This window comes from Balaenoptera musculus, chromosome 17, assembly GCF_009873245.2.
Source record: "Balaenoptera musculus isolate JJ_BM4_2016_0621 chromosome 17, mBalMus1.pri.v3, whole genome shotgun sequence".
NCBI classification, from domain to species: domain Eukaryota; kingdom Metazoa; phylum Chordata; class Mammalia; order Artiodactyla; family Balaenopteridae; genus Balaenoptera; species Balaenoptera musculus.
Genome location: NC_045801.1, coordinates 2,360,025 through 2,380,795, shown reverse-complemented (window position 1 = coordinate 2,380,795; position 20,771 = coordinate 2,360,025). Strand labels below are relative to the sequence as shown.

The window sequence follows — 20,771 nt, the reverse complement described above, 5'->3', positions numbered from 1 at the left end:
TTGAAGATTTATTATAAAGCTATAGTAATCAAGACAGTGTGGTACTGATGAAAGCACAGAAATATAAATAAATAGGACAAAGCATAGAGTCTAGAAAAAGACCCACACGTATTTTGATAAAGGTGCAAAAGCAATTCAATTAAGAAAGGATAGTCTATACAACAAATGGCATTGCAATAATTGGATATACACATGTAAAAAAAAATCCCAATTTATACTTCACTACATACATAAATTAACTCAAAATGGATCATAGACCTTAAAGTAAAACCTAAAATTCTAAAATTTCTAGAAGAAAATATAGGAGGAAATCTTTGTGACCTTGAGTTGGACAAAGATATGTTGTACATGACACCAAAAGCACTATCCATAAAATAAAAAATTGGTAAATAAATTCATCAAAATTAAGAACGTCTGCTTTTCAAAAGGCAGCTATAAAAAAATGAAACGATAAGCTTCGGACTTGGAGGAAGTATTTGCAAATCACATATCTGATAAAGGACTGTATCTGAAATATACAAATAACTCACAAAAAACAAAACAAAACACAAACAACCTAAGAAAATACAGGCAAAAAATTCAAATAGACATTCCACTAAAGGAAAAAAGCAGATGGCAAATAAGCCCATAAAAACGGCTCAACACCACTCCCCACGAGGGAAACCAATTAAAACCACAGTGGGATATCAATACACATCTACTAGAATGGATAAAATAAGAAAAATCAGAAAATACCAAGTGCTGGTGAGGATGCAGAGTAACTGGGGTCTCCATCATCGCCAGTGGAAATGCAAAATGGTACGGCCAGTGTGGAAAGTAGTTTGGTACTTTCTTAGAAAGTGATACCTACATTTACCATCCAAATCAGCTATTCTACTCCTAGGCTTTTACTCAAGTGAAATGACAACTTCACACAAAAATCTGTACACGAATGTTTATAGTGGCTTTATAATAACCCCAAACAGAAAAAATCCAAGTATCCTTCCACTGGTGAATGCATAAACAAACTGTGTTCCATTCACATAAATACTACTTAGCAATAACAAGAAATGAATGTATGTAAATAAAAAAGAAATACTGTAAGTAAAAAAAAAAAGAACAAAAGAAATAAGAACAGAAAGGATCCCCTCCACCTCATTTCCTTCTGCTCTTTCTCACTAACTCCATCAACCCCAGGTACAGTGAGGTCTTGATGCTCCTCCACCCGCCAGGCACACTTCTGTCTCAGGACCTTTGCACTGGCTGTTCCTTTGGTCTGGGGAGCGTCCTTCCTTCAGAGAGCTGCTCGGCTCAGTCTCTCACCTCCTTCAAGTCTTTGCTCAATTGTTTCTTTCTTGATGAACTTCTTTAAAATCTGACCCTCACCCTGCACTCTCTACCCCCTAAACTTGTCAGTTTCTTTCCATATCCCTTTTCACCTTGTAACATCATATAATTCACTGTACTATGTCTCTGGTTTATTGGCTGTCTCCCCCACTGGAATGTAAACCAGGAGGCAGGGCTCTTCATGTCTTGTTTCCAGCTGTGTCCCCAGTGCCTGGAATAGTGCCTGGTATGCTTAGCAGGGGCTCGGCAAATGTTTGTGGAATGAATGGTAGAGCGATGTGTCCAAAGCAGCCATCGGCCCTACCTGGGTCTTCTGGGTACAGCCCTGGGACAGCCCTCCCAGCTCGCTAGGTTCCTGGTGGTCTGTCCCCTGCAGCCTCCACGCCAGGATTAGCTGCCGGAGCCCTTTCCAGCTGACCATGGGACTTTGCTCTTCCCTCTGCCCAGAGCATGTGTCCTTCTTCCTTGTCCCTTTGCGAGGCCACATGAAGTCAGCCTTCAGCCTTCCTGACTTGGTAAGAGCATCCTAAGGCGTGTCCCCCGGCTCCCTGGCTGACTGATGGCCCTCCTTGGCTCTCCCTGAGCTCCTTGGAACCCTGGTGGCACCACTGACTAACCCCTGGTCCTTTGCCTTCCCAAGTTTCCCTGGGGATGTGCTGGCTGTCTCTGGGTCCCCAATGTGTCCCAGGGCAGGCCCTGAGTAAAGGTCGACTGAGTGAGTGAATGCTGCTGAGGGCGTGCTCTTGGGCGGACCTTCCTTGGACAGCGGGACTGTCCTCCTCCCGTCCACCTGGAGCTGCTATCAGCAGCCCTGCCTCCTTCAGCTCCCTTCCCACGTGGTGTCCCTGCTTGGAGTGGGGGGGGCCCGTTCCCCATCCCTTGGCCAAGCCCAGCCTGAGGACCCTCCCCCGTTCCCCGCCATCTGCCTCTTTGGGGACCAGTGACCGTGCGGCCAGGCAGGGGACACTCCTGGGGTTGCCCGAGATGTTGCTTTCCTGCATGTCTGAGCTGGTGACACAAGAGGACTCAGCCCTGGCCAGGGGACTTGCTGGGATGAAAGGGTTTGTAAACTGCAGGGAACAGAGACTGGGTCGGGGGGGCACTTGGCTTGCGGGTGGCTGACTGGCTCCGTAGTCCCCGAGCCCGCACAATGCCCTGGGCGGCATCCTTCCTGCCGCCTCCACTCACTCAGTGCGTATTCAGCAAATGCTTACAGTGTGGCGGGCACCACTCCAGGACCTGGCGGTTCATCAGGGGACAAAAGCACCCAGAAACTCCTTCCCTCGTGGCACTTATGTCCCGGGGACAGTGAGAAGGACGAAGGTCAAGCAGGACAGGGAGTGGGTAAGCTGTGGGGGTTATTTTAAGCAGCCAGGTCAGGGAGGCTTGGCTGGTAAAGTAGGTGCCCAGAGTGGGTGCTGGATGACTGAGTAATTGAGTGGTGAATGAGTGAAGGCATTCTGGGAACAGGGCAGCTCGCCCCTGCCCGGGAGGGATGGCTACTTCCCTTCCCGTCACCTCTGCCCCGCCACCCATCTCACCAGCGCCTCCACCGCCACCAACGAGGATGGCCATGTGTTGGGGGCTTGATCATGTCCACACTGTCCTCACACCAACCCTGCGAGGTGCTGAGACACAGAGAGGTTCAGGGACCCGTCCCTGGACACACAGCCTCTGCAGGACAGTGCACGTTCAGATCTGCCCAACTTCAAAGCCTGCATCCCGGGGACGTGGCCACCGGGGCTCAGTACACACTCGACCCCTGCTGGAAGGCCCTTCTTCCTACGGCCTCTCAGAAAACCACTCACTCCCCTGCCGCTCCCGGCGGGCTCAGCCATTCACACAGAGCCTGGCCTCCCTCTGAGCCCAGGAGGGGCCTCGGGCTGGTCCGTGATGGCCACGGCCACAAGTGAGACCCCTGTCTCACCACAAACACGCATCCCAGCCCCACGGTGACCAGGACTGAATGTATCTTTAAAGATAGAAAAACAGTAGGAACACAGCTAGCAAACAGCTGCAGGGGGAGCGTTTTCTCGCCATAGACGTGATGCAGGGTGCGCCGGGGTGAGGGGGGAGACAGGCCTGACAACGCAGGCAGAAGCAACGGTGCAGAACAGAGGAGCTGCGTTCAGAGGCGGGTATGGGCTGCTCCCCTGGGGACAGCCGCAGGGATGGGAACACAGGCGGGAATCCCGCCCTGGAATCCACCCCCCGAGGGACGGCCTGGAGAGCCATGCCTGAGTCCCCATAGGGCGCACCCTGGGCTGGGGGGCCGAGGAGGTCGGGGAGAGAGCCTGCATGCCAGGCTCCGACCTGCGACTGGACACAGGAGGTGGAACTGCCCTCGTGCCTGCCTGGGGCGCTGGGGACACGAGACCGAAGTCCCCAGAGGAGCCTTCCTTGGTGTACGTTCCTTGAGTCTGTTAGGTCACGGGCTGCCATATCCTCTCGATGAAGTCGGGGTTCAGGGAAGCAGTGGACAGTCTGTCTGTCGTCTATCCATCCGTCCACTCATTCTCATACCTCTGGTCCCCACAAGCAGTCAGCAGCCACAGGTGGCGCGATGGCAAAGGCTGTGTTGGAATTCGAGTACCCCCCTCTCCACATCACCCCCCAGCCTCCTCTCCACCAAGTCAAGGGGACCCTAGCTGCCGGACCCCTCTCTCCTCGGCTCAGGGCCTGAGGGTCAGCCCCCTGCTGGGGGGTGCTCTCCTGGAAGACCACATGGGGGTCCCCTCCTGGGCTCCCACGTGCCCCTGCCTGGCGCTGGGCTGACCTGGGGTTCTGGGACCTGGCTGAGGAGGTCCTGTCGGCCATGGTGTGGCTGTGTGGCTTTTCTGAATGCTGCCCGTCCCTGTTGGGGTGCTGCCAGCTCTGTCCTCATGCCCGGCGGAGCAGTCCTATCTCTGGGCATGCCCTCCGCCACCCCAGCCAGCCCTGACCTCACCCCTGTGGTCACAAAGTTTCCAGCACCCAGCACACCTTTCCAGGTGCTATGGAATCAAACACCGTGTTCTGGGCACAGCATGTGTGCGTGTGTGTGTGCATGTGTGTGTACACCTATGTTCCCAGTGTGGCCTCGGGCCCGGCCTCTCCACTTCTGGTTCTCAGTTATCTCCTTCTGGACACCCGTGGAGCTGGCCCCAGCTGACACCTTGATGCACCTTTGAGACGCCCCAAGGCAGAAGGCCCAGCTAATCCCTGCCTGGATTCCCGACCCAAGCAATCGTGAGGCAGTAAATGTGTGTGGTCTGAAGTCCCTAAGTTTGGGGTCACTTGTTCCATAGCGATACATAAGTAATGCGTGCCCCGTGCCAGGGAAGAGGTGGCAGAGCTGGGACTCTGTATGGCCTCCCAGCAGAAGCTGTCTCTGGGCGGTTCTGGAGCGGAGCTCCTGCTTGTGGTCCCCTGGTCCAGTTCCATGGCTGCAGGGGAAGCTGGGTCCAGAAGGCAGACCGGGACTCCCAGCGTGGACCCCTGTCACCACATGTGGCTATTGGAGGCCCTACCATGGAGGAGGCCCCAGGGCCCACGGGCTGCTGTGCCTGGACCTCCTGCTGGGCCAGCTTGCTCCGGGGCCACGGGCATCTTCCTCTGCCCAGCCAACCCACACTGTGCCTGCAGCCCCTGCGTCCTGGAGATAGTCACGAGGGGACCCGGGCCACCATGGGGGAAACCACAGAGACAACGGGTGGCCACTGCCCACCGCCGAGGCCTTGGGGGCTCCGGAGCTGGCCCAGGGTTCAGACCCCAGTTCCGGTTCTGCTGGCCAGATGACCTTTCAGAGGCCATGACCCCTTTAGAAACAGGGGCTGACAATGCTCGCTCCCCAGCTTGTTCTGAGACTTAAATCACTTTTCCCTGAGAGGCGCTTGGCACGAGACGGACGGCCAGTGCAGCACAGCTGCCTGACATCGTGGGCGGCCTCACCACGTCTAAATGCGACTGAACTTCACGACCTTCTGTGAGATGCGCATCGTGGATTCGCACCCCGTGATGGGGAGGAGACCGAGGCTGGGAGGGGCGAGGGCAGAGTAAGCAGGAGGGCAGGTTTCTGGAGGCCTCGCCAGGGCCCCTGGAGTCTTCACCCTCACCGCGCACCCAGGAGCTGGGAGCTGGGACTTTCTCCAAGCTGTTTGCTCAGGTCACTCTAACTGGGGGTGGGGTGGTTCCTGCACGTAGCCCAGTTTGCACTCTCCCATCCTCCCAGCACCATGAAGGGGACTGTGCAAAACTGGGTCCATAAATCCATCTGTGAAGGAGGGTCCCTGGGAGGCCCGATCCCTTGCAGCGGCCAGAATGGGCATTTGGTGGTGCCCCTTCTCTGAGAGCTGTGTCCCCATGCCTCAGGGTGTGCCGCCCGCAGCCTCTCTGCCTGGTGGCCAACAGGCTTGCGTGACTGGGGCTTAAATTCTCAGCGATTTTGAGAGTTGGTTGTTAAATACTGCCGTAGAAGCTTACAATTCAATGGACTCTATTAGAAACAGAGGTAGTAAGTACCCCAAACTCATCACTTCCTGCTTATTGGACTATATTTTACTGTCACCTATGTCCTAGAGATTATTTATAGCTGTGTCTCTGTCTATATACGGTGAGGTACTGTGCATCTCTGCCAGACTCCGCGTGCTGTGCCATCACAGTGGCAGAGGGAGATCAGCCGTGGTGGGAGCATTTACACCATGACCATGGGCAATACTGCAAGTCAGGGCCTTTGATTTCTTTCTTTCTTTTTTTTTTTTTGGCAAGTCGTTGTTGGACATCGACCAGGCTGATTGGGCAAGGTGGGCCAACCAGTTCCCCCCCTTAGGAATTTGGAATTGGGGCCAAGAGTGAGGCGTGGAGGTTGGGGTCCTCTACGGCTGCCCCCCCTCCTCAGCATTCCAGGCAGAAGGGAGGAGAAAGTGGGGTACAGAGAGAGGCTGGGCCCCGAGGGGGATGAGCTCGAGGGACGAGCTCAGGGGATTTCGTGGGTCCTGGTCCCAGGCCTTCCTCTTGGGCCTTCTGGGCTCTCGGAATGCACCTAGATTACAGTGAGGCAGGTTTTCTGCAATCTCATTTCCACAGGAGAACTTTCCAGCAAGCCCTGGCCGGGTAATGAATGAGCTGCCTTAGAGGGAGTACACTCCTATCCCTGCAGGGTCCCAGGGAGGCCGGCTGTTGGGGGGTGGGGGGGATTTGAGCATCATATAGGTGGTGGGGATGGGAGTGGGAGTGGATGAGCCTCCTCTGTGGACAGACAGCCCCAGGGGACACGGGGAGGGACACCTGTTGAGACCTGGGATCTGACCCGTGTCCATCTCCCACTACCCCTCACCACGTTTGAAAATGGTAGATGTCAGGGTTGCAGGTCCCTGGCTGGGTCATGTCGCATGCCTGCTTCCCCCACGAACCTCTCAGGAATTGGGGAGCACCTTCAGCACTGGGGGAACCACCTCTGCTGGATGTGGGGTCCCAGCCTGGCGGCCACTTTTCACAGCAACCTGGGAGCCAGATTGCTCACCACCCTGGGATTGGGATGATGCTCAGAGAGGGTCGGGAACTGACTGGAGGTCACACAGCAGTCGGTGGTAGAGCCAGGTTCAAATTCAGGCCCTCAAACCTCAGTTCAGGGTGAGCATGGTGCCCATGGACCATCTCACACCCGCCTCCCCAGGGTACCAGGCCCTCCCCAGAGCAGAGCTCGCAGGGGCCTCGAGGCTGCTCCCGCCCGCGCCTCCCTGTTCCGCCGGCAGATGGCGCTGCGGGCCCAGGCAGGACTCGAGGCGGAGGGACACGAGGGGAGGGCGGAAGAGACGTTCCTGCAGTGATGGGCACTCCCCCTCCCCGCAGCCCTCCCGAGCCCAGACAGCAGGTCGTGGGGAGGGGGCCCTGGCATCCCACCGCCCAGGCACCTGGCACACCTGGGGGTGTGACCCCGCTACCCCCTGGGAGGCGGCAGCTACGGGTAGAGTGCCGGCTCACTCCCACCTCCGAGCCTTTGCACAGGCCCCTCCCCCTCCTGGGCTCCCTCCAGCTCCGGCTCCTGCTGGAAACCTGACAGGAGGCTGCTGTTACTGCCCCAGAGAGGAGGGGGCCTGACCCAGGGCCCAGCAGACCAGCCCCTGCCCTGCTACCCGGACCCGGTCTCTCTGCCCCCCTCCCCTCCACCGCAACTCAGTTCCCAGCTGCAGCCAGGTCAGCCCTCTGAGGCTTGTGCAGTGCCTTCCTCCTGGAATGCCCTTGACAAAGATTCTTGGTTTCCAGAACCTTCTCCTGGGCCCATCTGTGCACTTCCTCGTAAAATACTGTTCTGGCAAGAAACCCCCTCCCCACTGCTGTCCCCTGCCCTCCCCCCCTGCATCTGATCAGGTTCCTCACCCTCCCCCCTCCCCCAGGTGAGGTGTGAGCACCTGGCCTGCCTTCAGTGAGAATCCTGGTACATCGGTTTAGCTAGAATCGCCCTGCTCCTGATATTTCCTCTTAGTAATTTTCCATCTATTGACCGCCCCCCTGCCCCCCGCCCACACCCCATCCTGCTCCTTGGCTGTAAATCCCCACTGCCCGTGCCGTATTCAGAGCTGAGCCTGGTCTCTCCCCCGTACACCCCCATCACTGCGGTCCCTGCACCGGTAGTGATAACCACCCTTGAATAAGTCTGCCATTCCATCTTCAACCAGTGTCAGCCCCGCCCCCCCACACCCCTGCTTTCCTAAAGAAACTCCTCGCACTTTCCTATTCACCCTTGGAGACCCCCAGCTCAGGTCACCTCCTCTGTGACGCCACCCCTGATTTCTCTGGGCTCCCATAGCATTTACTGTCGCTGCTGAGGTTGGTTCAACATGAACTCTGAGCTCTGGGACACAGGGTGGTGGAGGCTGGGGTACCTACAGGAGGGGCCAGGCAGACAGACGCTCCCCCCTGGATGGTTCCCAGGAGCACAGTGGCTCCATCAGACCACCTGGCATCCTCCGGCGATGTTTAAGGCCACTGAGCACACTCAGCCCAGCCTCAAGGAGCAGAGCTGGGATTCCAATCCTGGGCTCTAGGACTTCCTGGCTCAGGGAGTTGCTGCCCCGCTGCGTCTCCTGTGCGGTGGCAGTCAGAGCCCCCGCCTCACAGGCCCACGTGGTCCCCAGGCCCTGGGGTCAGTCCGTGTCCTGCCAGCCCACCCAGGCCCACTTGGTTCTGCCCATGCGTGCCGCCCTCACCTGCCAGAACCCTCCCTGCCCCCTGCCTGGCCCTGCTCCAGGCAGCCTTTGCCCCTCCCCCAGTCTCCCAGCCTTGGGGATCCCCCGTTGTCCCCTTCTCCCCACTAGACCCTGTGCCCCACGAAGGTGGAGACCCGGAGTCCCCTCCCTGCCGTGCTCTAGCATGTAGTAGGCACGCACAGAATGCCTGCTGGGTGAAAGCAGCAGATGCGCCCCTTTGAAGAGGCTGCCCAGGGAGGGGTCCTGCCTCGTGTCTCTGGGGCCCGTGGAATGGGGGGGAACAGAGTCAGCAGAGCCCCTGGGCCCCCATGCAGGCGCACTGCCAGGGGCGCCTCCTCATCTTCCAGGCTCCCTCCTTCCTCCACGCCCCTCTCCTAAGCTTTCACAGGAAAAAAGAGGGGGAAAAAGGCCAAAGTAAGAGGTTTTCTCCTCCACTTTCTGAAAATGAGATTTTAAAAATAACCAGGAGGCGGTGGCATCACCAGGAGGGGATTATGTGGGGAGCGGGGACTGCGCGGGCCTGCCTGCCCCTCCTCCTCGTGCGCCTCAGCCTGGACCTCCCACTCTGCCCCTCCCTCTCCTGACGGGGGAGGTGGGAGGGAAGCCCGCAAGGGGGGAGCTGCTGAGAAGGGAGGTGACGTGGTGGAGGAGGAAGGAATGCTTGGGTTGGGACCCCAGGCCCCCGCTGGCCTCCCCACTCTCCCTTGGTGCCCCCTCTCTCGGCTCACGGCTCAGCAGCCACCTGGCCTCCTGGGCTGTTTCTCATTCCTTGGGGTACTGTGCTCCTTGCTGCCACAGGGCCATTGCACGTGCACGTCCTCAAACTCTCCTTCCCTCCCTTCATGCGACATCCCATCTTTACCCTCAGCTTCAATGTCATTTTCCCGAGAGGCTGACCTTGACTACAGGATGGTCTATGGGTGTTCCCCCTGTCACTGCCAACCTCAGGGTTCCCTGACAGTCTCCTCCCACATCCTCATCATGATTGGTGTTTATTTATTGACTTGACTTTTACTTCTCTCTCCCGCTGTGAGCCCCTTGAGGTTGGGGCTGAGGAGCAAATGATACAGGTCTCTCCCACCCCCATCACCTGGGCTCTTCCTATTTCTGTAGTTCAGGGCCAGCCCCTGTGTTTCTTTGTCTGAAGTGCTCTCTGGCTGCTGGTGGAAGATGCCAGGGAATCAACTCTCCTGGGAGCAGCACTTAACTCATGACTGATGGGGTGGGAGGGTGACAAGCCCCTCACCCCTCAGACAGGATGGCCCAATGAGACTGAGCCCCAGTGGCTCCCAGAGGAAACCACTTAGCTGATAACACCCTTGATCACTGGCCTCCTTCTGTCCCTACCACGTGCGCTGGGATCACTTCCCACGTGACCTCCTGTCCTCAAATCATTCCTTAGGGCCTGGAGCTAGGCTGAATAATGACCTCCCAAAGAGATCTGTGTTCCAATCCCTGGAACCCGTAATTGTTACCTTGTATGGCAAAAAGGGGCTTTGTGGCTGTGATTAAGTTAAGAATCTTCAGATGGGGAGATTATCTGGATTATCTGGGTGGCCCCTTAAAGCAATCACATGCAGCCTTATGGAGGGAGGAAGGGGGAGTTTTGACACAGACGGAAGAGGAGGGGGCCATGTGACCACAGAGGCGGGGACGCCAAGGGATGCTGGCAGCCACCAGAAGCCAGGAGGGGGAAGAGCAGATTCTCCTGGGAGCCTTGCGGGGAGAACGGCCCTTGACTGCATCCCGGCGATACTGTCCTAAACCACCAAGGTCGTGGTGATTGTTACAGCGGCCCTAGGAAACAATACCACGTGCTTCAGGGGGAGCCGAAACTAACGCGTACTGGGTCTGTCTTAGTTACGGTGACAGGCTGGCAGTTGTCCCTCCAAATGCTGAGCACCTGGCCGCCCAGGTGTGGACTACATCCCCCAGCCTCTCTTACAGCCGAGAGCGACCACGTGACTTAATTCTCACCCTGGCATTTGATTTGAGAAGTGAAGGGCACGGTTTCCCCTCACATTCTTGAAGGAAACTGCTGGCCTGTGACTGCCCCCGCCGTGAGAATGCAATGGGGGCATCAGTGGATAAGACCACACCCTTGAGGGGCGGAGCCACAGCTGGAATGAGCCTGGGCCCTGGATGCCCTGGGGAGCAGGGCCGCCTCGGCCTGGACACCTGGACGGCTGGACAGCTGGACACCTGCAGGAGGGAGAGCAGGGCTCCCCCTTATTGAAGCTGCTGCACTGGGGGCTCTTCGTTAGCACAGCTGAGCGATCCCCCTGCTACGCTGGGGTTGAGCAGCCGCTCACAGGCCTGTCCTGTCCACAGTGCTCAGTGCCCATCTGTGGGATGAGAACGTCAGTATCGGGTTTTTCTCCCGCATCGGCCCCACCGTATGGACAGCGAGCCACCCCCCGCGGCTCACCAGGCTGAACTGAGCCGGTACGACGCTTGCCCCCAGGGCCGGTGCTTGGGGCCCACGTGGCTGGAGCACGGGACCGTGGAAAGCACGGCCGCTCCTGTGAAGCACGGGCGTCGCTCGCCCACGGCTGCCTTTGAGGCCCGAGGGCTGGCTGTGCTCCTGTCCACCAGCGCCTTGAGGACCGGGTCCTCAGCCTCCCGGGCCGCCGCTGAGCCCCAGCCTGGGGCCTGGCTGGGCAGGGACTCCGGGAGTGCTGGTGGGGTGGGCGGCAGCGAGCGCCGGGCAGCGTATCGGCCCTGCATGGGGGCTGATGGGGCTCCGGGCCGTTGCGCCTCAGGATCCCCGGCGGCACTCAGGACCCGGGCCTCCCTGGTGGACGCGGGCCCCAGAGCCGGTCCTCGGGGCTCGTGCTCGTGCCGGGGAGCACCCTGGCCATCGTGCCGCGGGCCCACGCAGGAGGGTGAACAGGAGGGCACTGTGCCGTCCTCTCTTGCCGGCGTGGGGCACACAGGGGGATTCTCTTCATGCCCTGCGCGGCCTCTGTCGTTCTGTTAGTGAACGTAGAAGATACTCACGAGGGCTGTCAGAGGAGAGCTGGAGACCATCCGGCCCCTCGTGGGGCTCTGAGGTTCAGAGCAAGCAGGGAGGGATTCCTGGGGCTGATTAACCTTGGTGGGTCGGTGGGGTGGGGACAGAGGTCTCTGAGTGCCGGGGTGGGGTCCCGACGTCTCCTGAGCAGGGTCAGCTAAGCTGTGGGAGTGCGGGGGAGGGGGCCCTGTGCCTGCTGACCCTCCCCCTCCCAGACCCAGCCCACTTCCAGGTGGGGCTCCTTTAAATGCAGGGTTCTCTCCTCCCCAGAAGGCCCCGCCCCCAGTCTCCCGGGCAGCCAGGTAAACAAGCCTGACCCCAGGCTGCTGACATGGCTTCCCCCCGTTCCGGGACCCCAGCCTGGCAGGTCTGCCACCCTCGTCCTGTAGCCACTCCAGGTGAGACGCGTGGTGGGGGGAGGGACGGAGGAGAAAGGGGTGCCCGCGGCAGCCGGGGCTCTGAGAAGGTGGGAAAGGAGGCAGTGGCTCCGCCCCCTCTTCCTGGGGAGCGGCTCCTCCAGGGTCGCTGACCAGGGCAGGGCCAGGGTGGGGGCAGAGACCTCATCCCCTGACGGTTCTTCCTGCTGTCCTGCAGCCCTTGGACCCTGAGCCTGGAGGTGGGCCAGGGTCCTCCTCACTCCTCAGGGTCCCTTCCTGTTCATTCTCTGGCCCCCCTCCTCCACCCCCTCCCTAAAATCCCAGGGCTGGTCCCAGGTCCTCAGCGGTGCACACCCACTGCGTGCTGGGGAGGGCAGTCATCCACGCCCACCCAAGGTCATCCACGCCCACCCAAGGTCATCCTCCTCCACCCCTTGAATTTTGGACTCTGGCCACTGACCCTCTCTCCATCTCTGCTGTCATCGCATTGGTGATCTCCTCCTTCTCCTGGCCCTTCAGTCCCCCCACCCAGCCACCTACACCCTGGTCATGTCCTTGGCCTTGTCAGCATCCAGACTGCAGCTGGGTCCTGACCCGGATCTCAGGACCGGGACCCCAGCACTCTGTGGGCGGAACCGCAGTCCACTGTTTCCAGCCTGTTTCCCGCCTCCTCCAGCCTGTTCTGCTCCCCCCCCACCCTGCTCATCCAGCTCTGCCATGATCATCACACCCTCACACACATCCTCCTTCCCTGGGCCCTCTCTCGTTTGATTGTACCAGCCCCACCCCCCCGCCCCCCAGCTCTCCGCCTACTCCTCGCCTGCACCCATACAGCTGAGCGGAGCTGGGGATAAACTCAACCACGCTAACGCTCTCTTTAAATTCCTGACTGCAAGCTGCAGGGGGACCTGCGTGAAGAGCTGCGGGTCCCACTGCATCCCTCCTCCCGTCCAGTCCCTCCTCTCTCCTAGCAACCACCTTGCACCTCCCTCCACAGCCCCCATCCCGCTCTCCCTCCTCACATTCAGCTGCTGGCCTCGCTCACTCTTTCACAGAGAAAGAAGATTCCCACAGGTTCCGGCACCTCGGGCGCACCCCACCGCACCTGTGCCCTCGGGCTCTGTGCTCCCCGCCCGCTTCCTCCACCACCCACCCCTCTCCCAGCCAAGGCCATCTTTCTGCTTGTCCCAGCCTTGCCTCCTGCCCATGGCCATGACCCCAGCACCTCTCCACCCTCCTCTCCTGCCTCCTGACATTTTCTCTCTCATGAGATCTTTCCCATGGACCTAAAAGCATGCGGTTATATATCCTGTCTCCTGAACCCCACTTCCCTTTTAGCTACCGCCCTATTTCCTGCTCCCCATTTTTAGCAAAACTCCTGGAAAAGGTTATTTATACTTGCTGTCTCCCAGTCTTTCCCTCCATTTGCTCTGGAACACACTGGAACCCAGTCCCTCAGCTCCAGCAGCTCTGGTCGGGGTCAGGGATGACCTCCACGCTGCTGAAACCCGAGGTCCGTTCTCTGGTCCCGCTGGACGTGACGCGTGGGCGGTGCGCGGCTCAGGACCTCCCCTCCTCCTCGCTTGGCTCCCAGAACCCCGCGCGCTCCCGGAGGTTCTCCTCTTGCATCCCTGCCGGCTCTACCTCCTCTCCCTGACCCGGTGAGGGTAGGGCCCAGGCTGACTTCTCAGGCCTCTTCTCTTTCTTCTCATGATCTCATCCAGTTCTGTGGCTTTTTTTTTTTTTTTTTTTTGTGCGGCTTGTGGGATCTTAGTTCCCTGACCAGGGACTGAACCCAGGCCCTCGGCAGTGAGAGCGCAGAGTCCTAACCACTGGACCGCCAGGGGATTCCCTGTGCCTTTCAATACCATCTCCTCGGGGTCTGTCTGTCTCCAGCCTGCAGCCCGACCCCGCCTCAACTCCAGACTCTAGCTGACTATCCTCCGCACCTCGTCCCCAGCCTGTCTGAAGGTATCACCTGTTCAAAATTAGACGCTTGACACCCCAGCCCCAAGCTGCTCCTCTCTCAGTAAATGGGGCTTCCTTCCTCCAGCTGCTCAGGCCAGAAACCTCGGTGTCTTCCCTTTTCCCCACTCCCCGCCCCCAGCACCAGCCCCTCCATCAGCAGATCCTGTGGGTTCCACCTTCCAGACACAGTCAGAATCTGAGCACTTCTCTCCGCCACCCTGGCTGGGCCCCCAGCCCCTCTGCCCTGGCTGCCTCACGGCCTCTGTGCTGCTGCCCTTACCCCTCACCTGTCTGCCCCACAGCCACCGGACTCACCTAGCTAAGTGTAAGTCAGAGGGTGTCACTCCTCTCCTGTGCCCCGGGGCCCACTCCTCTCCTCTCCTGGAGGCCCGTCCACAGTTCCCCTCTTCTCCACAGCTTTTCTCACCCCCAGCCCACAGCAACACGCCACAGCCCCTCCCGACAGCCCACCCACCTGCTGGTACTGAGTGTGCGGCCAGGCCAGTGCTTTGGACACCAGGGCAGTGCTGTGCCTCCAGTTGCTCACCCTGGAGGTCTTCAGGGAGGAGGTGTCCTGGTGGACAGGGCAGGCTGCCTGGGATGGGGGCATCACCATTCTGCCCATCAGAATCTGAGGCTCCTGCAAGGCTGCCTTGGATCTGTCCACGGTGCTGAGTGCTATGGGCCCCAAGCCGGCCCCTCTGGCCTCACAGCCTGCTCAGAGCCAGTCCACCACCTCTCCCACCTGTGTCTGCGGCTCTGGGAGCAGCTGCTTTGGTGTTGCCTGCGGGACTGAGCCACGAGAGCACTTTCCAGTGACAAGAGGTTCGTCATGGCCTCATCTCCAAGGGCGGCAGATCAGGCTTGATTGTTTCCATTTTTCAGAAGGGGAAACTGAGGCTCAAGGAAGTTATAAGACTAGTCCAGGCTCTCCCAGGTGGAAGGTAGGACCCCTGACCCAGGTCTGCCGGCTCCCGGCCCTGGCGCAGGAGAAGCTGAGTGTGTGTTGTTCACAGCTGCGGTGGAGCCGGGCACACAGTAGGTGCCCCAGGGCACTTGTGTGAATGGAGGAGAATCACCATCCAGAGGCTCCTGAGCCAGGTGGGGGTGGCCCAGTGCAGCGTGATCACATCGCGCAGCTGGGGTTGCGAGTCAGTTCGGCGTGTGTCTTCTCTGGGTCTGTATCCTCACCAGTAAAACGGCCTGAGTACTGTCACCCCCTCGCTGGGGTGCTGGGAGGAGGAGCTGAGAATTCATGGTCAGAGGTTCATTCATCACCTCCTCCAAGGCCCCCCGGTCCTGCCTGTCCCCGGGGAGCCTGAGGCTTGTCTATACCCAGAGAGGGCCCATGGCTGCTTCGTTCAGTTCAGTACCCCCAGAGCTAAGGCTTTGCTGAAGGGAGGAAGGAAGGAAAGGTCTCCTGAACGAGGGGCCCAGAGCTGGCTCAGCAGCCCAGACAAGGTGTGGGCGTGGAAGAGCAGCTTGGGCTGCTGCCTGGGGCCGTGGATGGGCTTCAAGGGTGCAGGGACCCCAAACCAGGGCACAGTGCTGTGTCTATACACACGTGATTCTCCGAGAGCGGACCCCTAGATTTCACCAGAGCCCCGCAGCCTGGGAATCCTCGTGTGAGTCACAGAGATCAGAGATGTCCCCATTTCTCTTGGGACGTGCTCCTGGGGTGGGGGTGGGTGCTGTCCAACAGGCACAGACCAGCCCAGCTTCCAACCTGACCCCTCTCCCGGGTGAAGCTGCTCTGCCCGCTGCGTCCCAGGGTCGCTGTGCCCAGGCAGGGCTCCTCCCCACCTCCATCGACAAGGCCCTGCACTGGCCCCTCAGTGTCCGCCCCGCTGAGTACTCATCCTGTGCTTGTCCTGCTTCATCCTGGATCTGCCCCGACCTCCAGCTGGGCCGCCATGGCCCATCCTCTGCAGGGGCCCAGGATCAGCTTTCAACCAAGAGCCACCAGGTCACCCCTGCCCCAGTCCACTGTCTGGGGATGAACCCATGTCCACAGCAGGCCCTGTGTGGTCCCGCCAAACTATCCAGACTCCTCTCCTTCTGGAACTTTCCGCCCAAATAGTATTTAGTAGCCGTACTCTACACCCTTAGGGCCTTTCTGCCCCTCCTAGCTCCTTGGTGCTGTCCCTGGGGATGCGCCTCCCCTGCCCCTTTCAGCCTCCACGTGGCCTCTCTTGGTCTTCACGGTTCAGCCAGGTGGCGGGTTCTCCCTTCTCTTTCCTCGACACCCCGACAGTTTCAGGTGGTCGCGTATCCCGGCCGCTCCATGACCCCTTCCCGCAGGTCCCGCCGCGACCCCGGAGCCCCCGTTCCCGGACATCTACTGCGGGGACGCACAGCTCTGGGAGGAGCACTTCCGCGGCATCGGGCGCGCCTACTGCGCGCTGGGCAAGGAGGACGACTTCGCCATCCGCGTGCTCACGGAGGACTTCACGCTGCCTTTTCCTTTCGCCTGGCCCCCAGGGCCCGACCCGGCCCGCGGGCCGCTCTTCTACGACCCGCACGACCGCACGGGCTTCGACTTCCTGCTGCGGGGCCCGGACGCGCCGCCCCCCGCGCTGCTGCGGCCCCTGCACAACACGGCGCAGGCGGCGCTGCGCAGGCGGCGCCTGGAGCAGCTGGCGCTGAGCTATGTGCACGCGGGGGGCGGCCCCCGGCCCGGCCTCCCGCAGCTCCTGCCCGCGCCCACCCCCGGCAGCGCCTTCCCGGGGCCCGTGGGGCCTGAGGCCGCCTCCCCCGGCGGGGGCGCCCCCAGGCTGGGTTAGCGCGGGGCCCCGAGAAAATGAATAAAGAGTGCCTCTGCTTCTCCCGCTCCGAGGCTCTTTGCCGGACACACCCGGACGGGCATCTGGTGCCAGCTAGACCCCCGGGGCCGCCCGGGGGGGCCAGACAGCGTCAGCGGTGGTGCGGGAGGTCCACTTTGTCCCAAGGGGATAATGAGCGAGGGGGGTAAGTGGGACAGGCCGCGGGGGCGGGCTGGCCAGGCCAGGAGTGGATGTGGGAGGGAAAGGACCCGGGATAGCAGGGGGTGGTGGCCCTCTGGGGCCCGGCCATTGCTCTGTGGTGGGCATTAGCGCTCCCATCCTGCAGGTCGGGACCCCAGGTCCCAGCTCCTCCGGGATGCAGCTGGGATTTGGTTCCCATGTGTCTGATTCCAAGTTCAGCAGGCTTCCTGTTTTCCATGACAGAGCGGCATCAGGATCTGGGGTGGGGGGTAGGTGGAGAGACAGAGGGAAGGGCAACGGGTAGCAGAGCAGAGGGGAAGGGCCACCCGGAGTTGGAGCACAGGGTGGGTGGGGGAGGGGAAGTGACAGGGAAAGGGATGCCGGAGTGGGAACACCACAGGCACAGTCCCCAGGCTTCTGCTTTCCTGCTGGCCTCCACGCTGGCTCTGTGGAGAAGGGCGTGCGTCCTGCCCCCCGTCCCCTTGTGGGGCTGAGAGAATTGGCTGGGCCGGAACGGCCATCAGTGACCTGGCTTCCATCCTGGGTGCATCTTCCTCTGTAGGTGACAAGCCCTGGCAGGGGCCTGTCTACTGTGGGAGGTGAGCGGCCAGGCAGAGCCGCTGCATGCAGGACCCCAGTGGTTTCCTCCTCTGACCTGTAGACCAAAGGCCCAGGTTTCCTCTTGTTGGGGGTTTGGATTCCAGGTGTGCAGGCGAGGTGGGGTGGGCTGGGAGGACGCATTCTCACTCGAGTGCAGATGGAATCAGAGCTTTTCTTCCTTTCTTCTAATCCAGGAGTTATTTATAGCTTTCTGGTCGTGGGCAGAAATGGTTTCTCCAAAGTCTTGCTTGGTTTGCAGGAGAACCGGTGACAGGAAATGTTTAGCTCTGGAGGAGAGGGGCTCAGCCTCTCCAGGAGGGGTCCTCAGCTTCCCTCTCTTCTGCTGGTGGCCCCATAAGAACCCCAGCCCTGCTCCGGATTCCTTTCCTCTTGTGGACTCCTCTCTCCAATTTTACAGAGACGCGTGATGGTTACACTGTAGTCCTTAAGCATGTGAATCCTGATGGGGTAACAGCAATTAACAGTAGTAAGGATCGTATATCCTATGTTGTGTATTAATTGTTTGGGTTGCCCCAGAAGCAGTCCCTAAACGTAGATTTGAGTGCAGTGGTTTATTTGGGAGGTGACACTTGGAAACACAGGTAGGGGACGGAGGAAGTGAGACAGAGAAGGGAAAGAAGCCAATAAAGGGCGTGACGTACAGCTAGTTAGGCCTGTGGGCGACTGGAGGTCCCTCTGGAGACCCTGGGAGACAGCGTGGGGCATGCCTCACTGCCATCCCACCCCGGGGACAGGGAAGCCAGTGTTTTTTTTTTTTTAATTTATTTTTGGCTGCGTTGGGTCTTTGTTGCTGTGCGTGGGCTTTTTCTAATTGTGATGAGCGGGGGCTACTCTTTGTTGTGGTGCGTGGGCTTCTCATTGCGGTGGCTTCTTGTTGCAGAGCATAGGCTCTAGGCGCGGGCTTCAGTAGTTATGGTGCCCGGGCTCAGTAGTTGTGGCGCACGGGCTTAGTTGCTCCGCGGCATGTGGGATCTTCCTGGACCAGGGCTTGAACCCGTGTCCCCTGCATTGACAGGCGGATTCGTAACCACGGTGCCACCAGGGAAGCCCTGGGAAGCCAGTGTTTAATCACTACCTCCCTTGTCCTGCGGGGACCAAGCACGCACCTTGCCCGAAAGCAGCAGAAATGGGGAGTAACCATTTAGAAACTTTTACAACAAGTTGTCAGAGTAGTTTTATGACTGTAAAGTGTAATAATAAGAATTTGGGGTTTATATTTAGTATATTCTTTAAGTAGAAATTTTTCTAGAAATGTAGTTTATGAAAGTATTGGTCTGTGACAGATTGGAAATAAAAAAAGGCGGTCCTTTATCACCACTAGTTTGAGAAGCACTGACCTAGGGGAGAAAGACCCCAAATAAGTAACCTATTAAAGAAACAAATGTGATTTTAAAACAAAAGCAAAACAGCAGTAAGTACTATGAAGAAAATGAATAAGGACAACCCCATTTCAAACAGGGTGGTCATGAGGGCCTCTCGGAGGAGGTGGTGCTTGAGGTTGGAAGAGTGAGGAGCCAGTCATGTGAACTCTGGGGGAGGGTGCTCCAGGCAGCGGGGACAGCCTGGGCAAAGGCTGGGCAATAAAAAAAGCCTCAAGGGTCACAGGACTGGAAACAGGGGCTGTGAGGCCAGAGCACGGTGAGCAAGAAGGGAGGCTCACTATTCGGTGAACGGCCTCCCCGTTATGGGGGCACAAGGCTCTAGAATCCCAAAGCCCTTTCACATTCACTGCATCATTTCATCCTCCCTGCAGTTCCGTGAGGTCAGTGGATGGAAGAGGACCCTGGGGCCTAGAGAGGGGAAGGGACGTGCCCAAGACTGTAAGCCAGCATGTTATTAGAACTCCACGTTATAGCCACAGAAGGCCTGGCTTCAACAGGCTTAGACCACAGAAATTTCAAAATGGTTCATGTAACTGGACGGTCCAGAAATAAGCTGAGCTTCAGGTAAGGTGTGATCCAGGGGCTCAAGGTTTGCTCTAGCCCTCAGACTAGTTACCTCAATGGTGGCAGCATGGCTGATGCACCTCCTGCCTTTTCAGTCTCCCTGGCCGCTGAGAAGGAGAGAGGCCACTGGTTCCCCAGAGCTCTCATGGAAGAATGAACCTGCCTCAAGCCCCAGGAAGCCTCCCTGAGTGGCCTGTTGGTCCAGTAAGGTCATGTGCCCACTTCTGAACCAGAGAGTACCCTGTATTGATTGGCCTAGGCCTGTGTTTCCTGATCCAATCCCTGTGACCAGAGGGTGGGATTACCTTGACTGGATTCTAAGAACAAGGCCAGGAGCACTATGGTGGACCAGCTTGAGGCGGATGGAAGGGATGGTGGGGAGATGACCGCCGTGTCCATCATAGCCAGGAGATGTGCGCACTGGGATTTGGCCCCAGGGCTGACTTCTTCTGCCAAATCACGCATTTTCTCTTCCAATTAAATATGCTGTTCCCGGGGAGAAGCTTGGTCAGAAATGGCGATAGTAGGCCCTCTGCTGTTTCATGTGAAGCAGTGTTGATCATATAATTTGTCTGCTGACCACCCACTCAGTGCCGGGTCCAGTGCTAGGGCAGAGCATTTGGAGAGGGAAGACCTCCTGCGTCAAGAAGCCCCTGGGTTGGGGGTTGGGAGACATCAGGACATCTGCTCGTTGCCCCTTAGATGCATGTCTGGGCAGTCCCTTCTGGGACACAGGGTCTCTTGCTGCCCTCCACCACAGGGAGAGCCATGGAGCCCTTACCTTGCCCTTTTTGCTCTGGCTGCTGGGATGCTCAAAGCACATCTGTGCCCCGGTGCTCTAACCTTCCTCAGGCATGATCTCCCAGGCAACGTGCCTCTCCCTCTGGCTTCACTGTCTTATCCTGGGCTGGCTTTCAAGTCTTAGGCTGAGGGGTTAGAATTTTAAGAATGATGCTTCCAATTATTTTTGGAAATTGGAGGGAAACACTTTTGAAAGTTGCAGACCCTGGATCTGGGTGGCAACCTTTCACCCACACCGTCCTCCCATTGACTTGCCAGAAGGTTCTGCTGTCTTCTCAGAACAACGCCTGGTGGTCTGCACTGAATATTGTGGCTGTTGTGTCAGGGGCCGACTGCTGTCATGTTGGGCCCTGGTACTCCCTGGGGTGGGCAGCGGCTGCAGTCCAGGCTCCGGGGGACGACGGACCTCTGCTAGGATACTGGGTCCTCCACCCACCGGCCTGGCAGCCTTTGGTCATCACTAATCTGGGGCTTCAGCAGTAGGTAGGAGCACACTCACGGTGCCTCCGGGCGGGTTGCTGGGGGGTGGAGGTGGGCGATCTCGTTGGTCTGGCCCCTGGGTCGGCCTG

General features: G+C 58.8%; 1 protein-coding gene across 1 annotated transcript in view; it reads right to left on the bottom strand.

The window, feature by feature from the left end:
- LOC118883785 (maestro heat-like repeat family member 5) overlaps positions 1–14,487 on the bottom strand; it is a 75,531-nt gene extending 61,044 nt beyond the window's left edge. Inside the window, 3 exon segments of the mRNA XM_036830929.1 lie at positions 4,103–4,180; positions 10,942–11,486; positions 14,347–14,487. Coding sequence (XP_036686824.1) covers positions 4,103–4,180; positions 10,942–11,486; positions 14,347–14,487 — 764 coding nt within the window.
- Between the last annotated feature and the right edge of the window lie 6,284 nt (positions 14,488–20,771).